This window comes from Carassius auratus, chromosome 7 (assembly GCF_003368295.1).
Source record: "Carassius auratus strain Wakin chromosome 7, ASM336829v1, whole genome shotgun sequence".
Lineage (NCBI taxonomy): Eukaryota > Metazoa > Chordata > Actinopteri > Cypriniformes > Cyprinidae > Carassius > Carassius auratus.
Genome location: NC_039249.1, coordinates 17,522,727 through 17,543,616, shown reverse-complemented (window position 1 = coordinate 17,543,616; position 20,890 = coordinate 17,522,727). Strand labels below are relative to the sequence as shown.

Genomic DNA, 20,890 nt, shown 5'->3' with positions numbered 1-20,890 from the left:
GGGATACAGGGAACAAACCAGTGGGACTGGTTTTGCTATTATTTGTTATTATTATTATATTATTATTATTAATAGTAGTAGTATTGAATATTAAACATATAGTAAAACCATCCAACATATTTACCATGATTCTACTACACTCTTCGTGGTTTAGCTGTGAAAAAAGGTTTAATTAAACCTTAGTAAGAACATAAAAGCACAGTAAGCCACATCCTAAACAGTATTTTTGTGCTATCAATTAACTGTAACAGCAGTTAACATCACCACAGTTACATTACAGTTACGGTTTCATTGGATGAAATTTAAGATTGACATGGAAAATTGGGATATCCCCTAGATGAGAAAGCAAAGTGTATGTGCGTGTGTTTTCGGCAGGAGGCGCAGCTTCTGCTCTCTCTCTCACACACAGTGTAAAATGTCTGTCTCTGCTTGAGCCGTGTTTCTTCCTGCTCTGACGCTGGGCTGCCCTCCATTAGAAACTAAAACAAAGATGACAAGGCCGCTACTTTTGCGTAAGTCGGATCATGGAGTCGTAGCATATCTCCAAACATCATATTAGCACACAAGCCCGGCTGTTACTGGAGTGCCAACACGACATATTCCCGCCTGAAGTAGTCAGTCGGCGGCGGCATGTCGCTGAGCTCAGGCGGGTGGACTCACACACCTCCGCCGGCCCAGTCTGCATCGTCTCACCTCGGCCAGGAGGCCTCGCAGTCGGCCTGTAGCACGGTTTTGATGTCGGTGAAGGTGTCAGTATGCCACTCAGGTATACGACCGCTTTGTCTCCCGGGGGCCGGGGACGAGTCTCTCCGTCTTCAGCTGAGCATGGACCCGGGGAAGGCAGGGGAATTCCGCCTCGCGTTACGGGACGTCAGCGGAGCCGCGGCTGGGCGCAGCGTGGTGAGCAAATGTCGACCTTGCGTTGAGTTTCAGCCTGCGGGGCTATGAATACTGGTGAAGAAATGATGGTGAAAAGTGCAACATAATAGTATTTTCATTCCAGAAGTGTATCTGTGCTAGGTATAACATAGCCTGCCCTCTGGCGAGCACACATGAGTGAATCACATGTTGTTTTGCTGGCCTTTTGTTTTTAAAATCCATCCTCCAACTCTTGAATTTTATAGTTTGCCCAGAGTTGTGTCATGATTACACTTAATACTCTTCTTTATTTGATGTTAGATCATGCTTCTGGTCAGCACTTATACTTTTATTTACTGTAATAGACTGAAAAGAAAGTGAAACTGTCTCGTGTGAATCAGTTGATATGAACTTGGTTGTTATTTGTGTATGCATAAATGCAAAATAACAATAAAAAATAAATAAACCTATTTTATTTCAAATACGTGTAATATTTAAGTCTGTATCCTTCCAGTATGCAACAAAGTAGACATGTACTTACAGACTTGGTTGTTGTCAAGGATTGTGTTATTTGGGGAAATTCTGACTAATTAGACATTCAGTGGTAGTGCACTCTTAAAGTTTGTGTATGATAAAGTTCATTGCATTTATCTTTTATATCCAGGGGCTTAGAGATGCCAAATAGAAATAATATTAATATTTGAGTCCTGCTGTCTCTTTGAAACTTCATTACACTCATTATCCTGAAAATGTTGTTTTGAAATGGTAGCTCTTGTGTAGTCTACCCAATGATGAATGTAACCAGATAAAACAATAAACAATTTAATCACAATATGTGACAGACTGACGGCTCATAATAGTGAAAAAAATCCTTATTTTAAGTTAGTAGATGATAATAAATAGGCTAGGTCATTTATTTGATTGTGAGTAAAGGATAATTCAAAGACTACATTGTTTGAATAATGTCAAGGTAAATTAACTCCATTAGATTTTGTGTCTCTCTGTTTATTTTCATACAGTCCATTGCTGAGTTTGACCTCAGGACTGTTTGCTATGAAGTAAAATCCCCACAGTGCCATGAACTGAGTTTGGCAACACCACCACATGATCGTATCACTTTCAACTTCCGCTGTGAGCAAGAAGCACAGGAGTGGGCCACTGTGGTGATGTCATCACTCCGGGAGGCACATAGAGGTTTGCCTTCCTGCTGCTTTCTTCCAACAATTTGTCACTTTTGTTCATTCATTCATCTATAAATACATACACCTAGGTTTTATTATGTTTACGATTGTTGCTTGTCAGACTGTATAAACACGTTCCCAGCTGTAAGCCATGTTACACCGGAATCTCAATTGTCATTGATGCAGACTGTATGACAGTCAAGCTTCATCAAAAAGGACATCTGCAAGAAGACGCTTCGAGTTTTAAATCCTCAATCCATGAGACATTCAGTGCCAATAATCCTCATTCACGCGCAGAATTGAAATGGTGGCTAGCAAACAAAAACTAGTGTTAAAACTCTCTAGTGTTTATTTTGATCATGGATTGTCTTGAAAAGAAAAGTGGAAAAAAAACAAAGATGATGTGTGTGGATACAATGGTGTTTTTTTCTGTGCTCCCAATGGTTCTTGATTTGACGGTTGTCATAGGAGAAGCCATTTTGCAAGACTGCCTCAAAACCTCTGGCAGTATTTCATCAGAGGTCATGCATTGCAATTGTCATGAGTCGGCTGTTGGCAAACGCATTAAAATAGCAATCAAGACTACAGATTTTAGTCTAGGAATCTTATAGGATTCCCAAAATCCGTCTCAGATTGTCGAATTGTGGCCAAGATCGTAAAGTGTGCACCCAGCTTAACTGTGCAATTCCTCTAGTTTTGCATTTCCTTTAACTTGTACTACTTTTTTTCCCTGAGCTTTTAAACCACTGTGTCTCTTGCTCTTCTTTTCAGTGGCGATTTGTTCCTCCAATGAAGAAAGACAGCTACCTCCTCAGCCTCTGGATACACCGAGCAATCCGCCCATGCCACATACAGGTAATCAATTGTGTTCTCCTTTTAATTTTCTGCTCACGATCTGCTTGACACTGCTGCCAAACAATAAACAAAGTGTCAATTGTCTAATATGTTGATGCAAATATCTCTGTTGCACCCACTTGTTCTCCTTCCTTCCATCCTGCTCTTTATCCATTCTTGTCCTTATACATTTTCACCCTTTTACTTTTTTTTTCTCTAGAGGAGATTTGTGCAGAGCTGGTTAGCGCAATAGAGGCAGGTGATGTTCGTTCGGCGTCTGTCTGTGCATCGTCTCTAGCTAAACAGAGAGCTGCTCTGAGCATTCAGCCATCTAAACCAAATTACACAGACACTGAAATTAGGTAAATTTCATGTTTACAGACACTGACCCACTCAGTTTAACAATGTGTTCTAACTAGACAGAAAGCAGCAAGCAATCTTTTAGTGTGTTTTTTAAGGATTATTCACCCAGAAATTACAGTTCCCTCATTTATGCATGCTGATGTTGTAAGGCATGTATGACTGTAGTTCTTCTGTGGAACACAGTATTAATTTATACCAACTCGACACACAGTTTCCATGCAATTCTGATCTCAGCTAATGCGTTGATTTATCATGCAGCCTGCCGGTGGTGGTAGAGGATGCATCCTCCTCCTGTTGTGTCACAGTGAAAGTCTTCCCTCACTCAACAATTGGTGCTCTCAAACAGCAAGTAGGCACAGATTAACTTTCACCATATAAACCTTACTATCCATCAACCAAATAAGCATTGTTTCTTGCATTATTTCAATGCCATTGCGATTCTCACAGTTACATGAGTTGCCTTTTAGCTTTGTTAATGACACACAGTTTTTGCTCTGCAAGGTCTTCACAGACTATGGTTTTCATCCGCGTGTGCAGCGCTGGGTCATCGGCCAGTCTTTGTGCTCTGATCACCGCTCTCTGGCTTCTTATGGAGTTCAGCGAGATGGCGACACTGCGTTCCTTTATCTCATTTCTGCCCGCCAGGCTCGTCTCAGTCGAGGACTTTACCAACAAGATCAGGAGAGTGCTTTGCTAATGCCGGCTTTGGTGCCAACGACTAATCAGCCCCACCAAGAAGCTGTTACCAATGGGCCAGCACTAAACACAGTCTCAAGACCATACAGCACCCTGCCTACAAGACTTCATAACAGCCATAATACCCTGAGTGTGTATTCCCAGACCACCAGTTAAAGTCAAAATATGCAGAGTAACATTAAATGTGATGCGGTTACATCTAATTACAAAGTCATTCTGCAAAATATGCCTCCAGTTTATTACAACCATAACCTCTTGATGTTGTAGGTAACAGTGCGGGAAGTACAGAGAGGATGGGTTTGGGTGATATTCGTGACCTCATCAACCTTGAGCTGCCGCAGTTGAATGAAGCCCTGACACCCAACAGAACAAGCACACAGGTACAGAATTATGTTAACACAGAAGATTTGTCTTTAACACGAAGCACAGACATTTTGTAATATGTTAAGCCTTTAAAATTATTTTAAATACATAAACAGGAAATAAGTGTCACAGAAGCAACAAGTATGCAAATACATTGATGTACATGTATGAGATACTGGTGCTTATTTGAATACTTGTTTTTGTGGCTGTGTAGCCGGGATGGGCCTGCCCAACCTGTACATATATTAATAAACCGACACGTCCTGGCTGTGAAATGTGTAGCGCAGACAGACCTGAAGGCTACACTGTTCCTGGCAACTACAGACCAGATGCTCTGGAGCTAAGACGCATTCAACAGGAAAAAGAAGCAATAAGGCAGTACCAGCAGGTGAGGCTCGTGAAATTCAATTGAGAAAGCATGAGCACATTTTACACAATAATTCTGCCTGCTACCGCTGGAATATTCCACCTTGTTGTTGTGATGCTTGTGGAGATCACTGGGAACAGATGAGTCTGGCATGTTGCTTTTGCTGTTGGCTCATTCATCTCATGCACACCATCCATTTTACATCTACATTCACACCCAGGTTTAGGACAGAATCCTCAGGGTGCTATAGTTATTTGGTTTGTATTCATATAAATATGAGAATGAATGGTAGACCTCTATATACCAATATTTTGGCAACTTTGAGAATAGCAGCTGTTGAACAGTGCTGTATCTGTTCCAAAATTTACAGAGAGACATTTTTCAAAAAGTGGTGAATTGCAATGAAGTTGTGATAAAACGTAAGTAGTGGCAGAATTTTTCTTTCACGTTGCGACGTATGTCTGAGAGTGTAACCGATTACCGAAACAGAATAATTGTAGGGTGGGGACTGAAAAGTGGAGGCAGAAGGCATTTTCACTGGAAGATCCAGTCATGATGTTTTGATTAAAAATTGTGAGGTAAAAAAGAAACCGCATACTTACGAATCGTTCACAATGAGATAGGTAACATGCATTTAGAAAACAGACTGAAATTTCATTTTGTGCTGACTTTAAATGTAATATAATAGTAAAGCTAATTGCTCATTTAACTTCAGCAATTTGTATTCATCTCATTTGTTATCATTTCAAATGTTTTATTTATACATCAATATTATATTAGCCACTGATGACCTTTCTCTTTAAAAATCATCATCAGTCATTGAAAACCCCATATCAGCTGACCACTATTAAAGAGCTACTTTTACTCATCTCTAAGGGTTTTTGTGTAGGATAAAGCCTGAGTTCTGATTGACTCCTCAGTTTGAATCTCTTCTCTTTTGTCTCTATTTTTTTTAAGGAGAAAGGGAGAAGAGAGGAGCTGAGGGGCAACAACTCACTACTGCACAACCTCGACCAGGACTACTGACTCACGCGTGCACACACACACTTTCAGTGCTTAGTCTCAACTAACAAACCAGACACACTCATACTCCAAATGCAGCTACAGTACAGCTGGTATACTGCATATGAACTTGCATATGCCTGAGCAGTTCACTGCTAATGAATTTGATCCATGCCAACCTCATCTATTCAAGTGGAACTTTTTTACAAAAGCTACACGTTATAACCAATTTCCAAAAACATCTTTATATTAAACACTGCAATAGTCATACAGAAGGTAATTTTGATCATATAATGGCAAAGCCGTTACTTCACTTGGTCTATTGAGATGCTGGTTTGCATTCAGGTACAGACTCATTTAATGCGCAGATGCCTCAAGGAGATGACATATACTGTATATCTTTGTAAGCAGACGTAAGAAATAACTCCTCCTGCACAGCTTTTGCAGGAATGTAGAGCATCCATTTATGTAATCTGTTTGATACAAGTTCAGTCTGATCTTGTCTGACAGTATCTTGTAAAATAGTTTCAAATTCTCCTATATTGATTTAGTCTTGGGACTTTTAAAGTGACAGTTTCAGGTCAGAGATTATTGATCCCTTAACACAACTATCTCAGCTATTTTTTTTTCTTCATTGTAGAATGACTTATTGAGTTTGGTGATAGATCATCCTACAGTGCACTTTTTTTCTTTACTAAACCAAACACCAGCTTTTACCTTCCCCTACGTCTCTGCAGACTGCAGCTGTTCATGCACAAGCAACATTATTTTTGCACTGATGGTGAAACTGTAAGATGAAATAAAGAGAGGCAAAAATAATTCATGTAAATGGTGTCTGACATGCCAAACCTGTTGAGCACAGTCTCACAATCTGTTTTACATTTTGATTAATTGGTGGTTAATTCGTATTATTTTGTATGATTTTATTTGTATGTTTTTGTGCATATTACCCACTGATGGTTGGGTTTGGGGGTAGATCTTCATGCTTGCTTTGATTCACATCATACAAACTCATACGAAATCTCCACCTTGTTAAATAGTTGTTACAGAAACATTTTAACTTTGTTTGGAAAAACTAAATCCATGCATGCTAAGAAAACGCATGTTGTATAAAATGTTTGCACTCAAGCAAAAATACATTACTTGGTGAAAATGTTGTAGACCAAGAGAGATTTTTGCTCTACTAATATTTTAGTTGGCAAAAATATGCAGAAAGTGTATTTAGTAATTACCACAGTGCCCGTGAGCAATGCACTTAACCCCAAGTTACTTCATGAGGACTGGCAGTTAGTGCATTATCGATAAAATGCATCTGCTAAATGATAAGTAGGCTTAACCAGTGTGAGAGGGGAAGGAAGGAGGAAGGCATGTTTTGTTCAGTTCAGTTAGAGCTGTAATGTAGCATAACTTGTTTGTCGGAATGACTGGGCTTGATTTTTTTCATGTTAACTCATGTGTACAATAGCTTTGAATTAAGGAAAGACAAATGTCTATGCAAATTAACTATGTGACAAACTCAAATAAAGTTCTTTTAATAGGTACATACCATTCACACCTGGGTGTCTTAAGTTTTATATTTTTTTTATCTATATTTCTATGTATGTGCATACACTGAAAGTAACTGTTCTGGTATGTTTTAAAGCCTTATGTTGTTACTTTGTCCTAATTATAACTATTGTGGTTGATCAGTTTAAACATATAAGGTAAGTGATTGCATTCATGCTGTATTTATTCACAAATATTGTGTAAACTATATATACTGTATATATTACAATTGCATTTATTTAGGTTTTTTAGTGTTCATGTATTTAGTAATGCTAATTAATTATGTGGTTTAGAAATTAATTATGGTACACACACACACACACACACACATATATATATATATATATATATATATATACATATATAATTTCTTCTTTTTGTCTATTTATATTACCCGTCAAACATCACTATTTCCCAAGGCAAATTTATAATGTGTGCTCATTATGACACAAACTCTCTAATCTAAACTAAGGAATGCTCAGATATGCCATTGGGATCTTGTAGGTTTTTGACCTTGTTTCTGTCACACCAATCTTCAAGATACAGTCAGAAGTAACAGTACATGCAATGTCTTTTCCCTCACACAGTCAATCTATGGATGCCCATCAATGTGCTTCTTCAGTTCTGACATCTAATCTGTGTGTGTAGGCCAGAGAAGCAGAACGCAGAGAGAACTATGCTCGTCTGGTGCAGATGGATGGACAGGATCTGGTTCCTAACCCAGAGAGAGTGGAGTGCAGGATCTGCTATGTAGAGCTTGAGCCTGGCGAGGGAGTCCTGCTCCGAGAGTGTCTTCACTGCTTCTGCAAGTGAGGAAGACCGAGGGTGCCGCTGTAGCACAAACATAGTGACATTTATTGTTCTGTATTGTCATGCAGTAGTTAAGAGAAGCCCCTGTGTTTCTGTGGATAGAGAGTGTCTGCGCTCGGTGATTCTAATGTCGGAGGATCCTCAGGTGGCATGTCCATACAGAGACGAGGCCTACGCCTGCGACTGCGTCTTGCAGGAAAGAGAAATCAGAGCTGTGAGAACTCATTCATTTATTTTGTCTACAAAAGACCATACTGTTATTCACATACTGATGGGAAGTGTCTGTTGTTCTCTCACTCTGGGGATGTGACACTGTCCATGGTGCTGGAGCGCAGTTGACAGGAGACCTGGAGCAATGCTGCTCTGAAAGGCTTTTGACAGTGCCATTGGTTAAAATGACAAGTGCTGTCTAAGCTTACTGTACAGAGTCATTTTGTAGCCTCATCTATATATATATCAGAATAATTGTAGTGTCATTGAGATCGTATTATAATTTGTATTAATATTTTTATATAGTTTAAAAAATATATTTTCTGTTAAACTGCATGGAGAAAAAAAAGAGCATTTTTCTTTAACTTGCTGAAAACCTTTTTTTTTTTTTTTTTTTTTTACACTGCTATTTTTTATATTAACCCTACTTAATTCTTGGTCCTAATAATGTACTTATCTATCTTTGAATAACATCAGACAACATTATTATTCATTTATGGAGTGATTTTTGTGCTCTGCCATCTTTCTCACTCAGCTGGTGTCCGTAGACGATTATGAGCGCTGGCTGCAGAGGGGTCTGTCTGTTGCAGAGTCTCGATGTGAGGGCAGTTATCACTGTGCTACAGCAGATTGTCCTGGCTGGTGTGTTTATGAAGACACCGTCAACACTTTCCACTGCCCAGTGTGCAAAAAACACAACTGCCTGCTCTGCAAGGTAAAGTATGTCAAATACTTAAACACTGAACAGTTTAAACCCTTTCTTTCTCTATTAGTTTCTCTTTATTATATATTTTTTCTCTGCTTAGGCCATTCATGAAGGGATGAATTGTAAGCAGTATCAGGATGATCTAGCAGCCCGTGCCATCAATGACTCTGCAGCGCGAAGAACCAGAGACCTGCTGAAGGTCTACAAACAAATATAGATCCTTGTTATGTGACAACCTCTTGTTCCTTATAAGTCATAAATGTTCATCTCTTCATTTTCTTTTTTTAGTCCCATCACTCACACATGAACAGAATGTTACTTTCACTTTTGATTAATTTCTTTTTTCATTCTTTCTTTCTTTAGTATTATTATTTACCCCAGACTTTCTGTCCCATCACTCACACAGACTCTTGTTAATTCTGGAGAGGCGATGCATTGCCCTCAGTGTGGCATCATTGTGCAGAAGAAGGAGGGCTGTGATTGGCTCCGCTGTACTGTCTGCCACACTGAGATCTGCTGGGTCACCAGAGGACCACGCTGGGGGCCCAAAGTAAGAGCTTTTTTCATAAGACTGGGATATAAGCTTAAGTCTCTGGCTCCACTGGGTATCATACATGTACATAGGAAAGGTTATAGTGTGTAATGCTGGTTTTGTTTCCAATTACTACATTCTGGCCGTTAAACCAAGCCATGTTGGTCTCTTATCACTATGACAAAGCCATAAATACAGCGATATACAGATTCTTAAAAAATAGTTTTTTTTTTTTTTTTTCAAAATCATTGTTATTTGGTAATTATTTATTATTTGGAAACCGAGCGTCAGTTGTCATTCTCACTTCAGGGTCCTGGAGACACAAGTGGAGGCTGCCGCTGCAATGTCAACAAACAGAGATGCCACCCAAAATGCCAGAACTGTCACTAAAGGGAAGGACAGAGAGAGATGAGGAGGTACGAATAAGAGAGGGTAGTGACATCTCATGGCAGTTTGTGACATTAAATAAAAGGTTTTGACAGACATCAGGGTTGCCAGGTCTGTGTAACAAAACCACCCCAATTGGTGCTCAAAACTAGCCCAATTCCAAGAGGTTAAAACCTGCTTGTAGGGTTCCAACTTGGTCAAAATCGTGCTCCAGCGGGGAGGGGATATTTCACAGACTTAAAAACAAAACAGCCCACGGCAGCATTATGAAAGTAGCTCAGTTTCACAGACTTGGCAACACTGACAGACATACACTTCGAGTGTGAGCTAACAAATACTGTTCACCTGTTTTATTTTCAAGTTACTTTTCTGACATTTCTTTAACTGAAATACAGAAAAACATAGTTCTGTTGTGCAAAAAATGTTGCAATGCTACATTTCACTTAATCATAAAGCAATTGAAGGCATCATGGGGAATCCACTTGAAAACACACTCCTCCTATTGGATGGCTACTGTATCAGTCCAGTCAGAATCCGGATATTGTGTAATTATTTCAAAGACAGAAAAGCTTTCCATTTGCCCTTTTTATTTTTCCACCTATACTATGAAAATATTTTATTTCTGATCGACTACAAAAAAAAGTGGCATTGGCATTTGCATGGCTTGTGAATGTTCACACAGCTACTACAAAATGAAAACCCACTTTAAACTGCATGAATATTGCCAGGCTCTAACTATTTTGAGTTATTTAAGACCGAATCGTTTCTTTGAGGGGGCTTTAATTAGTGATTTGCAAATGAAATCTATCTTTTTAATGATTCAGTCAACTGGTCGATCATTCAAGTAAAACCTTAAGCATTGAACATTATTTATAACCTAAATCAAAAACATTCTGATATTTTAATACAAAAAAAAAAAACAACTTTTTTTAATCTGATCAAATGATTCTAGGAGGTGACTAAAAGCCGAAGCTAATCTGAAGCTACCGGTAAAAATTAAACAAAGGGAATTACTCTTAAAGCTATACTACACTGTTAAGACCTGTTACTGAAAGTGCCTTTTCTTGCCTATTTTTCGTCACGTAACCACTAACCTGAACAGATGTTTTCCAGTGTTACAATTATTATTATTTTAAATACTGTATGTTGCTGTTGTTGTAGATTTGTGATGCAGGATAATTTATGTGCCGTGTTTTCCCTTCACCTTTCCTACCAACCAAGAGATATTGTATTTTGTGCATATGTTGCACATTAATTCAGTGAGAGTAACACAATCCAGTTTATTGCTTTAAGATTTGATTTGATTTGTTTGTAAGCTGAATGTGATTAATATGTAGCCTAGTTATTTAGTATTGTTTTAATGTTACATTGCAATGCTATGCTAATTTAAGTAGCAGTAATGGTCAAGAGCAGGGACCTGAGGCTTGTGTGGAAAGTCCTCAAGACTGTTATAAGCCAAAGGACCGATGTTGATCCCAAAGCTTTCAATCTATGCACTGAAACAAATGTCAGCACCCAAAGCATCTACTTATGCATCAAACCAACATTTCAAAAATGTTTTCATGAGACAAACTTATTTTCTTTAGTCTACTATTTTTTTTTATTTGCACCTAAAAAGAGTAGTTTTTTTTCTTTTCATTTTTAAGCATTTATATTGTTGTTGTGACTGAGAATTTAGTGGAATTATGCAATATGTTTGTACAATTGCAAAACAGTTGTGTTTAGTGAGGGGGCGTTCATTCTTTCTCATGATATTAGGAACCTCACTAATGTTCAAGTAGTGTTTTTGCATGTACCACAGAAGAAAATGAAAGGTCCCTGCACCTGAAGAAATCTTACACTTTAATTCAGGGTTGCAAGTCTTAAAAAGTGCCTTACGAATTATAGTACTGACTACTGAGCACCTGTATTGACAATATTTAAGGTATTCTCATTATTACGTACATGTTTGGACTAATTTAACATGCTTCACACTTTGTTCTTAAAAAAGAAAAAAAATAACCAACCTGTATTTTATTTAACTCTTGCAGTTTGTTCTTTACTGCAGTGATTAAAATGCAAACACTTGCTAAATGTCATCAAATCTGACTTTGGTTCAGTTCTGACCCTCCCATCACACACACATTAGTTTTTATTGAAGTTAACAGTTGTGAAGAGGAAGTATCAACCATCAATGGTTTCATGTATGTTTTGTTCTATAGACTGGAATGAAAACAGGTATCAGCTTCATGTATCATGTTAAAACTTTATTAAACAGCTCAAACTAACAAAACAAACCTTTACAGTTAGTGTGTTTGAATTCAGACACGCTAATTAAGTGCTTTTCACTTGTTGCAGTGGAGTCAAAAACATTTACATTATAAAGAAACAAGAACAAAAAATGTAAAGTAAAAAAAAAAAAAAGAAATACAGAATCAGTTCAACTATGTCTCTCCACCAGATTTGAGTCTGAATTTCCAAAATGATTCGGGTGTGTTTACATACGAAGTGTCCTTGTTGCAGGTGTGCGCCATCACTAAAGATAAACTTACTCTGAAACCTCTCTTAATGAGACACTCAAGCTTCTGGTGCAATTAGTTCATATTGTTTGCACTGTACAGAAATTAACAATTTTGTAGTATTGATATACATAAGCATAAATGTAGAGATGTCATCTTTTTGGTTTATGCTTAAAGAATCTATTGACTCAAGACCACCATAAAACAGTCAACGTTTGACTCAAACTTGGAAAGACAATGTGCTCAAGCTCCACAACAGATTGTGTTGAAGAGACAGTGAACCTGCAATCTATACGTTTGGTCAAGACTTCCAGTAGGGTGACCAAATATAATAATTATTATTTTTTATTTGTTTATTTTTTTTGGACATGCTCTGGCCAGGATTTCTAAATTGTCAAAAATTTCTGGGCTTTGGCTTTATCTTCCTATTGACATGCTCTCTGCTGTACACATTCTTCTCTGTGGATCCCAATTTCTTGCTTGTTGCTACGTCCAATGCCTGCATCACTACTTTTCAGTCATTACCTTCACCAAGTCTGAGAAAAAGCTAAAACCCAGACATTTAAAGAGCTAGAGCGCCCAAAAATGAAAATTATCCCATTGATTTGCTCACCCTCAAGCAATTCTAGGTGTATATAACTTTAGAGTTATACTAAACATGTCCCGACTCTTCCATGCTTTAAAATGTCAGTGAATTGGCATTGAGATTTTGAAGTCTAATAAAGTGAATCAATCCATCACAAAAATGATTCCAGACAGCTCTGGGGGGTTAATAAATGCCTTTAGAAGAAAAGTAATGCATATAAGAAAAATATCAATGTTTATACTATAAATCGTAAACTATAGCTACTGTTTACTGACGTACACTCCTTCACGTGAGAGCGGCCTCCAGCAGATGATGTTTGCGAAGTGTAAGCTCCGGTGAGAATATGCTAGTCTCATAAAAGCCAAGTTTTGTTTACAGTAAGCCAGTCTCCTCCTGGCTTATATCAAAATCCTCTGACCATATCTTTTTAAATTAGCGGATCTGTGGAAGACCCAGGATCTTTTTTTTAATATACCTCCGATTTTATTCGTCCGAAAGAAGAAAGTCATATACACCTAAGTTGGCCTGAGTAAACTGTGGTAAGTTTCATCTTTGGGTGAACTATCCCTTGAAGACAATTAAGAAATACTAGACAGGACATGTGGTCACCCTACTTCCTAGACTGAATCTTTCTCATGTAGTATGATTTAACATTCACGGTGTCTTTCTCACTTGAAAATGAAGTGTTCCCTGAACCCACCCGAACAACACTGTACAAGCCATGAACTGTGATTAGTGCAAGTGAGAGACCTTCATCAATTCACATCCAGAAAACACTAGTGATTCCAACAGCGAGACGTGTGCATCGAGACAGACACCTCGAGTCAAACAGCTAAACCCTTAAAATGTCAACAACAACAAAAATCTGAATGCACACAAAGACACAGTTGCACCACTTCTCACACAGCTCTTTAGTCGTGTGAGTGTAAATGTTATAGATAGTGTGAAATATCAAGAATATCCTTCAGTAAACAACGCTGAATAAAGACAAAGATGCAGAAGTGATCAAATCATGTCCATGTAGAACTCCTGAATTCAAGAAAACCCAGTGCGAGGCATTTGGGAGAAAACAGTGCACATTTTGGTCTATTGAAAGTGTCATATTTCGGAGGATCTATATACAGAGGGTTCTATGTACACATTGTTATATATACACAAGCCAAACGAAAGGGAACGTAACCTCGTCCTTCTATGCCTAACATAGGCTTATACACACACACTACACCTGACAGGTAGCACATGCTACGCTGGGTACCATCCTGTGTTGACTCCCTGTCAATATCTGATGGCTGATGCTTGAGGAAATCTAAAGTCCAATAAATAAATGAGCATATGAATTTAGCTAGCTTTCACAATGGATTTCAACACAATGAATGATGGGATTCGATTTGTTAGGGGATACTGTTTCATTATGCAGTGAAGATAAATGGACTATAATCTGACAGATGAGAATTTGGCACTGTAGTTCTTGGATAAAACAGACAGGAATGAGGCCCAAGGGGCAATATCCCAGGCCCTATCATAAAGACACTCACAAAAAAATTTGCCTCAGGCCTTGTAAATTTAAACGAGGGTCCTGATAATTGGTGCAGGTTTTCCAAGAATACAAAGAAGGATCCAGCTGTTGCAGCATCAGACGAGACAGACAAAAATGATGACTTTACTGCATAGCATAATCATGAAACAGGGCAAAATAATAGATTTTGTTATGGATTAAAGCAAGAGATGTGTTATTGCATATGAAAATTCAACTCTCTCCTTTTTTTTTTTTTTTTTTTTTTTTTTTACACAATACAATACAGAAAAGAGGGTGACAGGATATCTTTTCCCTTTGGCTATATATCTAACAAACATTGCTTCCCCTGAATGAAATGTGTATTGTATCCTGCACAGCTTCACTCACATATCTGTCTAATCTGAGTTTTACAATGACCACAAGAGAGTCCAAAACACTATTCAGACAGAAAGACAAAACTAACAAAAGATGGGAAATAAAGCATTTGTCAATGAGTTTCTCCCTGGGAATTAGTAAGTGGGGCTGATTCCATGCTCCTGTGATAAGAGCAATAATATGAAGAGATGAGAGAGAAGTGGACAGGGATGAGACAGACTGCTGAGTGCAAAGACCAACAAATGTAAGTGTGCATATGTGATTATCAGTGAAGCTGAGGCGCAGCAGATGGGTACATAATCCACCTCGTGGGATGAGGGAACAGAGGCTGGAATAGACAGAGAGAAGATAGAGAGAGGAGGAGAAGGTTTGGTGCAGGTGTGTCTCTGATCTCTCTCCTGTAAGGGTGTCTGAAGGGTCAGATCTGGAGAGAGGAGGAAGGCATAGTCTATTGTGCTCGTCACTGGCACCCTCACATTGGTCATCAGCTGGTCAGGTAACTGTGCAGCTCCCTTGAATTTATGCTCAACACCACTCCTGAGTGGTTGCCTGGTAACAAGAAAAGCAGAAGGAGGTTTTGTCAAGGCAGCAGGTGAAAAAAACAAATGCTCTTCATCACTCAAGGCTGCTGCACAATGTAACACTGAAGAAAATGTAGCCATTTAATAATAACACCTATAGATTGTTCTAGATTCATTTTTAAAATGTGGTCTTTGTGGATTGAATACATTTTAACCAACTCAAAGTAATTAGTAATAATAAGATTAAATCAATATAATAAAAAAATGATAATGTCATAATAAGATGTGATAAAATCATTTAAAAGCCCTGTTTAAAAAAAAAAAGTTTAATAAAACAGTGTTAATATTACTAAAATATTTAGTTTTATGTGCCTTTTGAATCAAATAAGACTTTAAAATAAGGTTACATTTGAAACAAAATAAACATTTGAAAGTGAATGCATTTAAAATTCTTAAATATATTATGAATAAACATCATATCATATTTAATCATATATAATCATATTTTAACCAACTGTTAAAGGGATAGTTCACCAAAAAAATGAAAATTTTGTTATCATTTACTCACCCACATGTTGTTCCAAACTTGTATCATTTTTTATGTTGAACACAAAAGAAGATAATTTGAAGAATGATGGTAATCAAACAGTTAATGGTCCAAACTGCTGTGTGGGTCTTTAAAATATATTCTTTTGCGCTTGAAATGACATGAGGGTGACTAAATGATGGCCAAATTTTCATTTTTGGGTGAGCTATACCTTTAATGAGCAGAATATCAGTAGTTCGAGGCAACAGTCATAGTCAATAGTTGGTTTAAGGTGAGAATAGTTCCCCAAACTAAAGTATAACCAACAAATCCATTAACAAGCCCCGCTTCTGAATTAGTAACAAACTGATGTTAGAGTGACTGATCATAACTATTCTTTTCTGGTTAGTAATGACTGGTTAGTCTAGGGTAACTGAATTTGTCTCTACCTCCAGCGTTACCTAGTGTCTGCGAGTCAAGGTCGTCGTCGATGAACTCCTCGCCTTGAATGATATTCTGTGTGTCCTCACTGTGATTGACAGGGCTGGTCATTTCCTGCTCCTTCTCATTGTGCATCTGGGCATAGACGTTTCGTCCTGGCAGTTTTCTGAAACGCAGCCAGGGATGCGTTAGGCTGCTCTCCTTTGGCCTCAGCAAGGAACCATGGTTTTTGTAGTTTTTCCTGTCACAGTTTTGTAGTTCATGTTCTGTTATATAATCTGCCTGTCAGTTAGAAATTTGGGGACTGAACATGCATTCTTCAGTGATGGGGTGTGACGGGACAGTGAATATCCATAGCATTATCAACAGATTATTAAGAAAATCTGTGGTTCCTGCATACATGTGTGTACCATGCAATTCAGTGATGGGCAGCAAGACAGAATGGATGTGCATATTGTTCATGTGGAAATAGGTTGAGTCATTTCCCCAAATAGCCCACCCAGGAATGACAGGGAAGTCTTCAAAAAGCATGAAATATTACTTTTTTAAAATTGCAGCAATAAAACCTGAAGAAAAGGACAAACCTTTTAAACTTGAAGAGTATGAATGCTGCAGCAGAGATCAGACTGATGAGGAGAAAGACAGCTAGAGCCCAAACACCAGGACCTGCTGCAGCCAGACGAGAACCTGCAGAAGAGGAGCATCTCTGATCATCACGCTTCACTTCCTTTATCATAAGTATCAAACGCTTGCCAACATTTGCAGTAGATTTCATACAAAATTTGATTGTGCTAACCTGTGTATTATTAGCGCCTGTAATGCCACAGGAATTAAAGGGATAGTTTATGCTTGATGAGATGAATTTTCATTTTTGAGGGAAATCTTTAACCGTCATCTGGCTCTAACGATAGCTATTTACTTACCAAGCACGTAAAACGTAAAACAAATTCAAGTCACGCAAATCACACACAATGTACACACCTTGTGTGGATGAAGCCATTTGTGTGGCTGTGACACAAACAACAGTGAAACAAACAAACAAAAAAAACTTTAAAATGCCTAAAATATGAAGTTTACAATAAAGAAAACTTAAGCATGCACGTGTTACTCAAACCAAAGAGCACTGCGACTTTGACAGCACAAAACTCAAACAGAAATGCAAGCCAACAGTAGCATACATATGAAGAATAAATGAAGTCAACTGAAGACAACTAGATCAGAAAACAACAAAAACGAGACATTACTGCATTATCTTTCCCCTTTAATTTATATCTCTGTATAAGCAAATTAAGAGTAAAGATGACACTTCTAAAAGCAAGAGGTAAAGAGACGCACCAGTCTCTGTTGTGCTGGCAGACACATCACTAGTGATAGGTCCTTTGAAATACACCAGTAATTATTGATGAAGGGCTTGCTGTAATGCTATAACTGTTAAGTGACTCACTGAATGTGTGAGTTTTATTTTGCTCACCTCTATCCGAGTCTGCCAGAGTCACCAATACTCTTAACCCTCCTCTCACAATGAAGCTCACGTTGTTCTCACTCAGAACCTGCTTTATAGTGGGAACCCGCTGCGCAAATGAAGAACACACAAAAGAACATAACAGTTAAATTATAACAAATATCACTTCAAAGCATTCTTACCATTATAGGCTACTTTATTATAATTTGTGTCCGAGTAATCGAGGTAAACCACAGTAAACCTGAAATGAATTCCCTGACTCGTTCAATTCTAATGCAAAAAGTATCTCCAGGTTCTAACAAGTTGTTTGTGGATGTCTTGTAGGTCACCGTATCAAGAGTTTGTATTGCTAGAGTAATGTTTTGGTGTCTGAGACTGTATCTTTTCTTATTCGAGTGGCTTTTACCTTATCCACAAACACACTCCTCTTCACCGGAGTGCTCTCTTGAGGAAGAACATAGAGGTCTGCAGTGGTGGGAAGACCAGGCTTCACCATGGTCACCAAAGAGTCCTGAGGAACCCCTGTGAGCTTTTAGAGAAAGAGCAAAACATAAGCACATTTAAAATTGTTGTTTTGCATAAAACAAACAGAGCTCTAGTGTTTGTGTGTTTATGATTGAGATGAGAACCTTTGCGAGAATCTTGGTTACGACTTGTCCCACATCTCGTCTCCATTCGGGGATGTTTGGGTTAAAGCGATCCAAATTACGACTGAAACTCAAAGGGATCACCTGGAAATGATCTGAAGAGAGACAATGTATTATGAACATGTAAATGTTAATATTGCAGCTGGAAAAAAAAACAACAACTGAGAGATTCACACCTATACTGCACAAAAGAACACAAAAACAATACAATAACAATCGTTTAACTCTCATTAGTTCTATAAGCCTCACTATTTTAAGTGATACTACTGCATAAAAAGAGGCAGTCAAAACTTTTAATTGGTGTCACACTCACAAAACCTTGTTTCTCCAATAACTATAGCAACACATATAGGTTTAGAATGACATGAAGGTGATTGATAGTGTAAGACAGAATCACATTTTTTCGGTGAACTATATACCTTTCATATGACATGAAAAATGTGTAAAGGACTCATAAAACCAGTTGAAAAGATGTGATCTCAAAATACAAACGAACTCTTCCAGGCAAGTCTTTTTTTTTCTACCGAAATTTAAAGTTGGGAAGTGATCCGACTTAAATTATTAAAAAATGTAACCAACAGGTTTACTTTTAGCTGGAGGATAAATGATATGAAACAGTGAAGTGAGACTGTGCACAATAGTTCTTCTTCATTTGGTATTCAAGCTGAACATTGTCTCTGAGGGAGATCGTCATTTCTGCTTTCCAAGCATGAGCTCATCCCTATCACACCACACTCATAAATATTCAGTCCAGCCCTGGAATCACATGAATATTTCAGTTCTATTTAACACTGTCATTACAAGAAAGAAATAGGGTTAGTCCTCAAGTTGGATTTCAAACAAAAATCGAGAACTTTAACTGTATGCATTAACTGTGGCATTAGTTCCCAATCTTATTTTAGTATTGATGCTGTTTCTGTCAATTATGTTTAATGATATACAATCTGTGTTTATCACAAGGCCAAAATTATACATGCAGGAACTAAAAAACCACAACACACTGGTTTACTGATGTGATGAGCAGACCAATTTAACACACTCGCTAACGTAAAAATACAACTCAAAACAGAAAAATTATTGCTATTCAAAAATATTTCATTGCAATAACTGGTCTTTTTGTGCTACTCATTTACATTAATGGACAGCTGCTGTACTTCAAGTCATCATTTTTATTTCCATATTTACATGGCAAATAGAATTTTAATGAACAGTTCTGTATGACTAGTGACTAACTATATCATAAAACCAATCCATTGAAAGTAGCAAAAAGTCCATTAAGACTGTCTTTGTGGCATCCTTTTTGTTGAACAGAGTGCAAACATTCATCTGTTATGCTTTGCAAACAATTGGGCCATATTGGTATGGAATTATGTAAGGGTGAGTAAATGAGGCTGTGTCCCAAATGATGTACTATACGCAATGCACTCATACGCGATGTACTTAACCATGTAGTGCATGAATTATATAAGGTTATTTTGTCATTCATAATTGGAGTATGACAGCCCCTACCCCTTCGCTACATAGCTGTGACAGTTGAGTGTATGAAGTTTCCAACATTCCATATTATTTCGGCCATTTAAGTGCATCATCTGGATGTTTAAAGTGCACTTTTTCTGTTTGGAATTTTCAGTGTGAATGCACTACTCACACTATTTATATTACAAAACATCATAGAATAGAGCATAAGTACACGATTTGGGATGAACTGTGAGTTTCATTTTTAGGTGAACTGGCTGCTTCCTTTTTAATCACAGACCTTTCATGGAACATACCCCAAAAAAATGGTTGCTGTTAAAAAAAAACCCTGGTATTTTCTGAAAGAAGAGAACAGTGACTTCTGAGGATGATAACTGAGTAACTTTCACTCTGAGTATCTATGTTCAAATAAAAAAAGATATCCTACATATCATTTTCAGTCAATTACCTTTTCATTTCTTTTTTGTAAAAAGTTGGGATTTTATTGTAGGATTCAACATCTTTAGCTGCTAATGTCTTATCTCACATTCTTCAACTGTTAAAAATAATTGTGCTAGATTGTTGCTCAAAATTCTGTGAACAGTAAACTTGCCTTTTTTTATTTCACTGGCTATCTCAAACATTTTAACAATCACAATGTTGAACCAATGCACTCTGAAAATGCTAAATATGCATGATAGAATTAAACAGAAGAGAATCATTTGAGGGATACAGAAATTACAGTTTTCAGCCATAAATCTGATCCGCCCCTAATGCTGTACACTATCAAGGGGTGTTTTATCTTACCGTAGACAATGACATTCTTGCTGTCCTGTACCATGGATCGACCATTAGAAGCCTGAACTGTGACAGGAACTTCCCCCTCCTCAGAGAACCTTGTAATCAGACTGTTCTCCAGCGTCAGCTTCGGCTGTCGAGGGGAAGACACATCATACATATCTATATATAAGTGTAAACAGCTACACCTGAACCTTTAAGCATAAGCATC

The 20,890-nt window shown here is 37.8% G+C and overlaps 2 protein-coding genes across 4 annotated transcripts in view; one reads left to right on the top strand and one right to left on the bottom strand.

Moving 5' to 3' along the window:
• Window positions 1-221: 221 nt before the first annotated feature.
• shrprbck1r (sharpin and rbck1 related) lies at window positions 222-11,865 on the top strand. The gene is made up of 14 exons (XM_026267760.1): window positions 222-900; window positions 1,878-2,052; window positions 2,811-2,894; window positions 3,094-3,235; window positions 3,495-3,585; window positions 3,738-4,062; window positions 4,200-4,312; window positions 4,510-4,683; window positions 7,858-8,018; window positions 8,122-8,233; window positions 8,765-8,944; window positions 9,036-9,134; window positions 9,342-9,485; window positions 9,777-11,865. The coding sequence occupies exons 1-14, from the start codon at window positions 631-633 to the stop codon at window positions 9,855-9,857; spliced, it is 2,151 nt and encodes a 716-aa protein (XP_026123545.1). The 5' UTR covers window positions 222-630; the 3' UTR covers window positions 9,858-11,865.
• Window positions 11,866-12,085: 220 nt separating this feature from the next.
• Window positions 12,086-20,890, bottom strand: part of LOC113106131 (VPS10 domain-containing receptor SorCS2) — a 166,635-nt gene continuing 157,830 nt past the window's right edge. The window contains exons 21-27 of one of the 3 annotated variants that reach the window (XM_026267758.1): window positions 20,689-20,812; window positions 18,409-18,521; window positions 18,186-18,308; window positions 17,789-17,888; window positions 16,902-17,004; window positions 16,338-16,558; window positions 12,086-15,378 (exon numbers count right to left, since the gene is read on the bottom strand). In XM_026267758.1, the coding sequence (XP_026123543.1) occupies window positions 15,314-15,378; window positions 16,338-16,558; window positions 16,902-17,004; window positions 17,789-17,888; window positions 18,186-18,308; window positions 18,409-18,521; window positions 20,689-20,812 (849 nt within the window). In that variant the 3' untranslated portion in view covers window positions 12,086-15,313. Of the gene's footprint in view, window positions 15,379-16,325; window positions 16,559-16,901; window positions 17,005-17,788; window positions 17,889-18,185; window positions 18,309-18,408; window positions 18,522-20,688; window positions 20,813-20,890 lie in introns of all 3 variants that reach the window. The other 2 variants (XM_026267757.1, XM_026267759.1) reach the window with 2 other exon arrangements.